Genomic DNA, 10,659 nt, shown 5'->3' on the forward strand with positions numbered 1-10,659 from the left:
GCAGGTGTCTCTTTATCTCCCTCCCCTCTCAATTTCTGTCTGTCTTACCAAATAGACAGGAAAAGAAAAAACAAAACAAAACTGGCTACTGGGAGTGTTGGGTCCATAGCGGCAGCTATGAGTCCCTGGGGCATCGGGATGAGCCAGTCACTAGCTGAGTGGTGACTGAGTGAGCAGACAGCCCCCCGCCAAGCCGGGCCTCCACCGGCTCTTGACAGTTTGTGGAGTGGCACTTGTTTGGGCCTGGCCTGCGATGACCGGGGAAGGGGCCCCTGCGGAGCTGACAGTCTGAGTCTGGAAACATCTTAATCACATAATCACTCTAATGAAGTGCATTTCCGAGCCCAGCTGAGTGCTGCGAGGGTCCTGGGAGCCGCTCCTGCTCTCTGCCCGGGAGCCCAGCCGCACCCCAGTCTAGGGCCTTCTCAGACTTCTCACAGTCCTGAGAAGACAGGAAACAAAGACACACAGACCCGAGGCCCGTGCGGGAGGTGGTGCAGTGGGTAAGGCATTAGACTCTTGAGCCTGAGGACCCAGGTCTGACCCCTGGTATCATATATGCCCGAGTGAGGCACTGGTTCTCTCTCTCTCTCTCTCTCATTAATAAGTAAAAACACAAAAATAAAATAATAAAAAAAATAAGTAAAAACAAAGCTTAGCAAAGTCAAATGACTGGATGCTTATACAACAGGACAGTTTGTGAGAGAACGAGCAGACCTCTCTCCCCTATGTCTTATTATTTTATTTATTCATTCATTCATTCATTCATTCATTCATTCATTCATTCATCTAGGCTGAGAGCAGAGATCAGGGTTCAGTTCTCGGCTCTAACTGCTTCTGCAGCCCCTGGGCCTCAGGCTGGATTGTTGAAAGGTGGGGCCAGGTGGGGGATCACCTAGTTGAGCGCTCACATCACAGGGCACAAGGATCCGGGTTCGAGCCCTCGGTCCCCACCTGCAGGGGGGAAGCTTCACGAGTGGTGAAGCAGGGCTGCAGGGGTCTCTGTTTCTCTCTTTTTTCATTTTTATTATCTTTATTTATTGGGTGGTGCCAGTCAGAAATCAAGAGGGAAGGGGTACAGAGGGAGAGAGACAGACCCCTGCAGCCCTGCTCCACCACTCGTGAAGCTTCCCCCCTGCAGGTGGGGACTTCCATACATTTTTTCACTGTCACGGTCATTGTCACAGCAGGTACCACCTTTAGCAAAAAGCAAAGGCCACTGCTTCCCCTGTCAGTCCCCCGTCCCCGCTGGACCTTCCCTGCTGACACCAACAGCACAGGCTGCAGGGCCAGTGGCCAAGCAGAGCCCCAGAACCGATGGACCCTCAAATGCAGCCTGAAACATGGGGGGCAGCCGGGAACATGGGGGGCAGCCGGGAACACGGGGGGCAGCTGGGAACACGGGGGGCAGCCGGGAACACGGGGGGGCAGCCGGGAACACGGGGGGCAGCCAGGAACACGGGGGGCAGCCGGGAACATGGGGGGCAGCCGGGAACACGGGGGGCAGCCGGGAACATGGGGGGCAGCCGGGAACACGGGGGGCAACCGGGAACATGGGGGGCAGCTGGGAACACGGGGGGCAGCCGGGAACATGGGGGCAGCTGGGAACAGGGGGGCAGCCGGGAACATGGGGGACAGCCGGGAACACGGGGGGCAGCTGGGAACATGGGGGCAGCTGGGAACATGGGGGGCAGCTGGGAACATGGGGGACAGCAGGGAACACGGGGGGCAGCCGGTAACACGGGGGGCAGCCGGGAACATGGGGGGCAGCCGGGAACACGGGGGCAGCCGGGAACACGGGGGCAGCCGGGAACACGGGGGCAGCCGGGAACATGGGGGTGCAGCTGGGAACATGGGGGCAGCCGGGAACACGGGGGGGCAGCCGGGAACACGGGGGGGGCAGCCGGGAACACGGAGCGGCCGCCTGGTTCTACCACCTCCAGCCTGGCATCCACCCGCCCCGTTCTGACTTCCCTATGGCTGAGTGCAGCTAAGTGGTCTGGCTGGCAGGTCCCTGACGCTCCTTCATGGAGGAGATCTGACTGACTGTCTGTCTGTCTGTGTGTGCCCAGTTTCAGGTGTGGGCACAGTGAGGTTTCTCGCGGTGACACATCAGCTTGGGGTGGGGCCTCTCTCTGCCATCTGGATAGTGAGGTTTCCTGGGTCCTACAAAAGTATCAACTTAAAAAACCAGGGTGGGGGCAGCCAGGAAAACAGCCTCCTGGTTCTGCAAACAGACCCTCCTGCCTGAGGCTCCGAAGTCCCAAGTTCAGTCCCCTGCACCACCGTCAGCCAGAGCTGAGCAGGGCTCTGGGAAAAGACAAAAATAAAGTAAATTAGCACCGGTCCCGGGCGGTGGTACCCCTGGCAGAGCACACGAGGACCCAGGTTCAAGCCCCCAGCCCCCTTGGAGGAAGGAAGCTTCACCAGCAGTGACATGGTGCTGCAGGTGTCTCTCTGTCTCCCTCTCTGTCCTGTTGATTCCTGTGTCTGCCCAATAAATACATAAAATCCTAAAAAAAATAAAAATAAAGTTTAAATATGAGTAAGCACAGAAAAAAAAATGGCCTTGTTTCCTGTGTGTGTTTATAGCGCTGTGCAGAATGGGGCAGGGCTGGAGCCGGGCCTGGGAAGGGGTGCACTGGGTAGAGCCCTGGACTCTCAAGCATGAGGTCCTGAGTTCAGTCTCCAGCACATGTACCAGTAATGTCTGGTTCTCTCTCTCTCTCCTCCACCTCTTAATGTTTTTAATTAGATCTTTTTTGGGTTTTTATGTTTATTTATTTATTTATTGCATAGAGACAGCCAGAAACCAAGATGGAAGGGGGAGATAGAGAGGGAGAGAGACAGAGAGACACCTGCAGCCCTGCTTCACCACTCATGAAGCTTCCCCCCTGCAGGTGGGGCCCGGGGAGTCAAACCTGTGTCCTTGCACGTTATAACATGTGCACTCAACCAGGCGTGCCACCACCCAGCCCCTGTCTGTTCTTTTTCTCCTGTCTTTCTCATTAATAAATAAATAAATATTTTAAAAGAAGAAGGACAAGGATGGGGTGGGGGACCCTTTTGCTCCAAGCCAAGGGGGGAGTATGGAGAGGGGCAAGGCCTGGGAAATTGGGGTTTCTAGAAGCATCTGGAAGGCTCAAGATTGTTGAAGATGTTGGAATAGGAGAGGACAGAGCAGAGAGGGAGACAGACTGAGGAGGGGCAGGCAATGTCCCACCCAGGGGAGCACACATGTCAACATGCGCAAGGACCTGGGTTCAAGCCCCCGGCCCCCACCTGCAGGGGAGAATCTTCACAAGTGGTGAAACAGTGCTGCAGGCGTCTCTCTCCCCCTCTGCTCTCAATTTCTGTTTTATTGGGGGCCGGGCGGTGGCACACCTAGCTAAGCACGCACGGTACAGGGTGCGAGGACCTGCTCAAGGACCCCGGCTCGAGCCCTGGCTTCCCTCCCATAGCGGGTTGCTTCACAAGTGGTGAAGCAAGTCTGCAGGTGTCTCTCTGTGTGTGTCTCTCTCTCTCTCTATCTATCTATCTCCCCCTCCCCTCTCAATTTATCTCTGTCCTGTCCAATAAATTGGGAGCAAATGGCCACAAGCCCCAGCAGTAACCCTGGAGGCAACAGACAAGCAAATTCTGCTTTATGGACTGAGGGCAGGGCACGTCGGAGCCTGTCACGCCTGCCCCCATGTGGCGAGTGGTGGGAGACGCCGGGTCTGCAGGCTGAGCCACCTGCCCCCTGACAGTGTCTGGTCTCCTGCCAAGAACCCCAGGCCCCTGCAGCCCTCCCTGCTGGCCCCTCCCAGGCCCCTGGGGACCACCAGCCACTCTCAGAAGCTGGGGAGGTGTCCCCTGGCCGGTCCACTGAGAACCCTCACACGCCTCTGCCCTGCTGGCCTCACGCCTCTCACTCTCTCTAAAATAAAGAGATAAATTGTTTTTTTAATTTATTTATAAAAAGGAAACATGGACAAAACCATAGGATAAGAGGGGTACAACTCCCTCCTACCTTATGTTTTTGTTCATTAATCCTTTCTTAAATAAAAAATTTTAAAAAAGAGGGGTACAACTCCACACAGTTCCCACCACCAGAGCTCCGTTCCCATCCCCTCCCCTGAGAGCTTTCCTATTCTTTATCTCTCTGGGAGCATGGACCCAGGGACATTGTGGGAGCAGAAGGTGGGAGTCCTGGCTTCTGTCATGGCTTCTCCACTGGACATGGGTGTTGACAGGTGGATCCACACCCCCAGCCTGTGTCTGTCTGTCCCTAGTGGGGCAGGGATCTGGGGAGGGGAGGCTCCGGGACACATGGGTGGCGTCGTCTGTCCAGGGAAGTCAGGGTGGCGTCATGGCGGCATCTGCAGCTTGGTGGCTGAGTCTGTGATGCTTCCATGGGTGTCTCAGCTGGAGCTGATGAGTTCTGTTAAGATCAGTAGCTGTCAACATTTGTTGTTTTCAGAACGAGTCCGTCTGGATTGTCCACCCTTACTCCATAGCCATGTCTCCCGGCAGTCGCCCGACGCATTTATTTTAAATGAAGCTTTTATTTAGGGAGCTTGGACAGTGCCTCATGCAGCTGAGCACACCTGTGACCAGGCACTAGGCCCCGGGTTCAAGCCCCCGCTCCCCACCTGCAGGGGCGAGGCTTCACGAGCGGTGGAGCAGCGATGCAGGTGTCTGTCTCTCTCCTTCTCTGCCTCTCTCCCTCTTCTCTAACTCCCCTGCCCTGTCAATTTCTCTGGCCTATCAAATAAAAGACAAGGAAAGCACAGCCCCCCAGGAGCAGTGGGTCTGAACCCCAAAGATAGCCAAGGTGGGAATAAAAAAATATTGCACTCGGGAGTCGGGCGGTAACACAGCGGGTTAAGTGCACGTGGCGCAAAGCGCAAGGACCGGCATAAGGATCCGGGTTTGAGCCCCCGGCTCCCCACCTGCAGGGGAGTCGCTTCCCAGGCGGTGAAGCAGGTCTGCAGGTGTCTATCTTTCTCTCCCCCTCTCTGTCTTCCCCTCCTCTCTCCATTTCTCTCTGTCCTGTCCAACAATGACGACATCAATAACCACAACAAGAAAACAACAAGGGCAACAAAAGGGAATAAATAAATAAATATTAAAAAATATATATTGCACTTATTGCTGAGGCCGATGGGGGGGATCGGTGCAGGAGGTGGTGCAGTGGAGACAGCACTGGACTTTCAGCCATGAAGTCCTGAGTTTGACTCCTGGCAGCACGCGTACCAGAGTGATTAGAGTGATGGCTTGTTCTTTCTCTCTCTCTCTGTGTCCTATTTTTCTCATTAATAAATAAGTAAAATCTTTTGAGAGAGAGAGAGAGAGAGAGAGGTGGGAGGAGAGAGAGAACCAGAGCATTACTCTGGTCCATGTGCTGCTGGAGTCAACTTGGGACCCCGTGCCTGCGAGCCCAAGGTTCTGTCCACTTCACCAGTGGCCTACCCAACAGCTCTTTCTTTTCATTCCTTCTCCCTTTCTTCTCTTTTTTGCTTTCCTGCCAGCCCCTGGTACATGAGTAAAATCTCACTGAGCACCAGGACCCGGCAGTGCTCCCCACCCCACCCCAAGTCCTGGCTCTGGCACAGGGCTGCACTCCACTGCTGTTTCTGGGGTTGCCCTCTGGGGCTGGGAGACGGCTGCTGGGCAGGACATGGCCCCTGACGCCACATGGGTGGTGCCAGGGCGCAGGAGGAAGCTCAGAGCTGCGTGTCTCTTAGTCTCTGTGTCTTGCTCTCTGAATGAAAAAGTGGCTGGGGGAGGAACCACACTCACAGTCACACACAGTGGTCTCCTGGTGTACACAAGTACACACCCCGAGAAATCCATACAGGAGTCTTTGATTTTATTGTTATTATTATTGAATAGAAACAGAGGGAATTTAGAAGGGGAAGGGGGAGACAGGGAGAGAGACAGAGAGACCCCTGCAGCCCTGCTTCACCACTGGCAAGGCTTTCTCCCTGCAGGTGGGGACGGGGGGCTCGAACCCGGGTCCTTGTGCACGGTAACATCTGCGCTCTACCGAGTGCACCACTGCCCGGCCCCTCTACTGTGACCTTTGACAGGAAGGACGGAAATCATGGTGCCGACACTTGACGCGCAGGTCTGGTTTCATTCCACCCCTTCAGTCTTTCCAAAAGCAAAGTGCTCACTTCCGTAGCAAAGACAGACTCAGTTAAAGAAAGAGGAAGTGGAATTCCAACTTCAACGGCTCAAGACATCTTCTGCTTGCTCCCAGGGCCTGGAAAGATGAGTGAGAATCAGGGGGCTGGGGCTGGCTTGCCTGGCAGGGCACGTGCCTCACAGTGGACTAGGCCCTGTGTTTGAGCCCCAGCACCCCATGGGACACCCTGTTGGCACAGGGGAAGCTCCAAGGATGGGGAAGTGCTGTGGCATCTCTGTTTCCCTCTCTTCTCTTTTCATGTCTCATGAAGTAATAATAATAACAACAATAATAATAGTTTCACCAGAGGGCCAACAAGACAGCTGATGGGATAGTGAGCCCTGTGTTTGCACAGCCCAGGAGGTCTGAGCCCAGCCTCCTCTGCACTGGAGGCAACTAAGTGCCGATACCCCTCTCCTTCCCCCCCCTTTCCCTCTCCCCCTCTCCTCCCCCTCCCCCTCGTCTGAAAAGCCCAGCCTAGAACTGGGAAGCCTGCAGATGACCAAATAGAATCACCAGGCCAGGGAGGCTGCCCAGCTCATTGACTGGTGCTGAATAAGAACAGAATAAAGACAGAAGGTAAAGAGACCTGGGAGTCGGGCTGTAGCGCAGCAGGTTAAGCGCACGTGGCGCGAAGCGCAAGGACCGACATAAGGATCCCAGTTCGAGCCCCCGGCTCCCCACCTGCAGGGGAGTCGCTTCACAGGCGGTGAAGCAGGTCTGCAGGTGTCTGTCTTCCTCTCCTCCTCTCTGTCTTCCCCTCCTCTCTCCACTTCTCTCTGTCCTATCCAACAACAACAACATCATCATCAACAACAATAATAACTACGACAATAAGAAAAACAAGGGCAACAAAAGGGAATAAATAAATATATTTTAAAAAAAAAGAGGTAAAGAGACTTGAGCTCCAGTGGCCCGCGGTCAGCAGGAGCCTAGAGAGAGAGAGAGAGAGAGCTGACGGACAACACTGGGGTTTCCTCTGGTGAACTCGCATGCGGTGTCAGGGCTCCAACCTGGGCCCTGTGCGTGGCCAGACACGCACCCACCACTGAGCTACCTCCCTGCCCCCTGGGTTCCTTTTGTTTACTTTTGATATTTTATTAGTGATTTAGTATTGTTTGTTTATTTATTTATTTATTGTTTTCCCAGAACCCTGCTCTGCTCTGGCTGACAGCGGTGCTGGAGACTGAACCTGGGGCCTCAGGGCCTCAGGCAGGAGAGTCATGTTTTTCTTTCTTTCCAAAAAATATTTTGATTTCTTTATTTTAATGAGAGAAAGAGATAGAGAGACACAGAGAGAGCTCAGAGCCCTGCTGAGCTCTAGCTGATGGTGGTGCTGGGGATTGAACCTGGGGCCTGAGAGCCTCAGGCAGGAGGGTCCTTTGCAGAGGCATCACGGGGTCTCCCGGCCCTTCCCTCGGTTAACTGTACCGTCACGGCTCCCCGGGCCCCTCCACCCGGCCTCCCTCCCTCCCTGGCATCTGGGCTGTCTTCTTTGCTTCTCTGACTCTGGCGGAAATGGGCTCCCTGAGACCTCAGCTGTCCTCCTCCACCTTCACCCCTGCGGGGGGCTCAGACGCTGCCTGAGACGTGGCCGTGCTGTCTGGCGGGGCTGGGGCCGCTTCCGGGGGCTCCTCGGCCTTTGGGGAGAGGAGAGGAGACAGAGACAGAGACAGAGACAGACAGACAGCCGGCACAGGGGCCAAGGCTCAGGCTGGGGGTGTGACCTGCTCAACCCCACTGTTGGTGGCCGGGGGCTCCGTCACCCGCAGGCAGGCTCCTGCCCCACCCCTGCGCTGGGAAGACTGTGGTCACTCTTGGTGACGGGTGGGGTGTGCTACCACCCCAAGACACCGCCACCAGGTAGCAGGACAGGCTTGCTGGGTTTCATCCATCCACTCTGCAGGGTCACAGCAGAGCTCATGAGCCGACCCCCTCACCCCTGCAGCTCCCAGACCCCTGCCACCCCACCATGCTGCATCTTCCTTGGGGGGGGTGGCTGCCGTGAGAGGCAGCCATGGGAGTGCCACCTGAGTGCATGCTCTCTGTCTCTGTCTCTCTGTTTTGATTTTTAAAAAAATTGGATAGAGACGAGAGAAATTGAGAGGGGAGGGGGCGACAGAGAGACACCTGCAGCCCTGCTCCACCACTCGGCGTATCGAGGGCGTATGGGAGCAGGAGGTCCCCTGGGAGAGGCCCTGCTCTAGAACAAGGCTGCGTGAGGGCGGCCTGGGGTGTGGGGCTCAGGGAGGACTCACCTCAGACACCTGTCCTGCGTCAGCCGCGTCTGCAGGAGACAGCGAGTGCAGGCGGGGAGGGGGCTCACTGCAGAGCTGGGGTCGGCCCTCCTGCCCTCCTGCCCCTGCTACTCACCTGACGTCTCCTCCTTGTAGAGAAAGTCCAAGAGGCTGGTTCTGAGGGGAGAAGCCATGGGGACCTCAGGGGATGGGGGGAGATGCCGTGGGGACCCTGGGGATGGGGGAGACGCTGTGGGGACCCTGGGGGATGGGGGGAGACACTGTGGGGACCCCAGGGGATGGGGGAGACACTGTGGGGACTCTGGGGGATGGGGGAGATGCTGTGGGGACCTCAGGGGATGGGGGTGACACCGTGGGGACCCCGGGGGATGGGGAAGACACCATGGGAACCCCAGGGGATGGGGGAGACACTGTGGGGACCCTGGGGGATGGGGGAGATGCTGTGGGGACCTCAGGGGATGGGGGTGACACCATGGGGACCCCAGGGGATGGGGAGAGACACCATGGGAACACCAGGGGATGGGGGAGACACTGTGGGGACCTCAGGGGATGGGGGTGACACCGTGGGGACCCCAGAGATGGGGAAGACACTATGGGAACCCCGGGGGGAGATACACCATGGGAACCCCGGAGGATGGGGGAGACACTGTGGGGACCTCAGGGGATGGGGGTGACACCGTGGGGACCCCAGGGGATGGGAGAGACACCATGGGAACCCCGGGGGATGGGGGAGACACCATGGGAACCCCGGGGGATGGGGGAGACACTGTGGGGACCCCGGGGGATGGGGGAGACACTGTGGGGACCCTGGGGGATGTGGGGAGATGCCGTGGGGACCCTGGGGGATGGGGGAGATGCTGTGGGGACCCCAGGGGATGGGGGAGACACCATGGGAACCCCGGGGGATGGGGGAGACACCGTGGGGACCCCAGGGAATTGGGAAGACACCATGGGAACCCCGGGGGATGGGGGTGACACTGTGGGGACACCAGGGAATTGGGAAGACACCATAGGAACCCCGGGGGATGGGGGAGACACCATGGGAATCCCGGGGGATGGGGGAGACACTGTGGGGACCCCGGGGGATGGGGGAGACACTGTGGGGACCCCAGGGGATGGGGGAGACACCATGGGAACCCCGGGGGATGGGGGAGACACTGTGGGGACCCTGGGGATGGGGGTTACACCGTGGGGACCCTGGGGGATGGGGGGAGACACCATGGGAACCCCGGGGGATGGGAAAGACGCTGTGGGGACACCAGGAGGATGGGGAAGACACCATGGGAACCCCAGGGGATGGGGGAGACACTGTGGGGACCCTGGGGGATGGGGGGAGACACCATGGGAACCCCGGGGGATGGGGGAGACACCATGGGAACCCCGGGGGATGGGGGAGACACTGTGGGGACACCAGGAGGATGGGGAAGACACCATGGGAACCCCAGGGATGGGGGTGACACCGTGGGGACCCTGGGGGATGGGGGGAGACACCATGGGAACCCCGGGGGATGGGGAAGACGCTGTGGAGACCCTCAGGGGGTGAGCAGGAGAAGCTGGGGACCCCCGGGGGCTGGAGGGAGGCATGCCAGAGAGATGGTGGGCAGGGAGCAGAGAGACACGGCCCTACCTGTTGGTGGCCTCTTCCTGCGCGGAGCCTGTGAGGCAAGGGGAGGAATCCATCAGCTGGACAAGGCTGCCAGCTATTTTATCGACTTGTTTTTACCGGAACTGACACTAACTCTGTCTGATTGAGCTGGGGTCGAACCTGGGGCCTCAGGGCCTCAGGCAGGAGGGTGTTCGGACAACCTCTGTGCCACTGCCCCAGATCCACGGTTGTGGTTGATGTTGCTATTGTTGTTTCCCCAGAGCCCTGCTCAGCCCTTGCTGATGGTGGTGCTGGGGATTGAACCTGGGACCTCAGGGCCTCAGGCAGGAGACTCTGTGTGCAGAACCTCTGTGCTGTGTCCTGACACTTATTTCCACATGAGTGTGACTTTGTGTGTGAGTGTGTGTGTGTGTGTGTGTTAGAGTGTGTGTGTGTGAGTGTGAGTGTGTATGTGAGTGTGTGAGTGTGTGTGTGTGTTAGAGTGTGTGTGTGTGAGTGTGTGTGTGTGTGTGTTAGAGTGTGTGTGTATGTGAGTGTGTGAGTGTGTGTGTGTGTTAGAGTGTGTGTGTGTGTGAGTGTGTGTGTGTTAGAGTGAGTGTGTGTGTGAGTGTGAGTGTGTATGT

At 57.3% G+C, this 10,659-nt stretch overlaps 1 protein-coding gene across 2 annotated transcripts in view; it reads right to left on the reverse strand.

Annotated features, from left to right (window-relative positions):
• Window positions 1-7,056: 7,056 nt before the first annotated feature.
• Window positions 7,057-10,659, reverse strand: part of VSTM1 (V-set and transmembrane domain containing 1) — a 12,793-nt gene continuing 9,190 nt past the window's right edge. The window contains exons 4-7 of one of the 2 annotated variants that reach the window (XM_060172924.1): window positions 10,058-10,085; window positions 8,546-8,586; window positions 8,431-8,459; window positions 7,057-7,812 (exon numbers count right to left, since the gene is read on the reverse strand). In XM_060172924.1, the coding sequence (XP_060028907.1) occupies window positions 7,708-7,812; window positions 8,431-8,459; window positions 8,546-8,586; window positions 10,058-10,085 (203 nt within the window). In that variant the 3' untranslated portion in view covers window positions 7,057-7,707. The remainder of the gene's footprint in view (window positions 7,813-8,430; window positions 8,460-8,545; window positions 8,587-10,057; window positions 10,086-10,659) is intronic. The other variant, XM_060172916.1, reaches the window with a different exon arrangement.

Source organism: Erinaceus europaeus, chromosome 2 (genome assembly GCF_950295315.1).
Source record: "Erinaceus europaeus chromosome 2, mEriEur2.1, whole genome shotgun sequence".
NCBI classification, from domain to species: Eukaryota; Metazoa; Chordata; class Mammalia; order Eulipotyphla; family Erinaceidae; genus Erinaceus; species Erinaceus europaeus.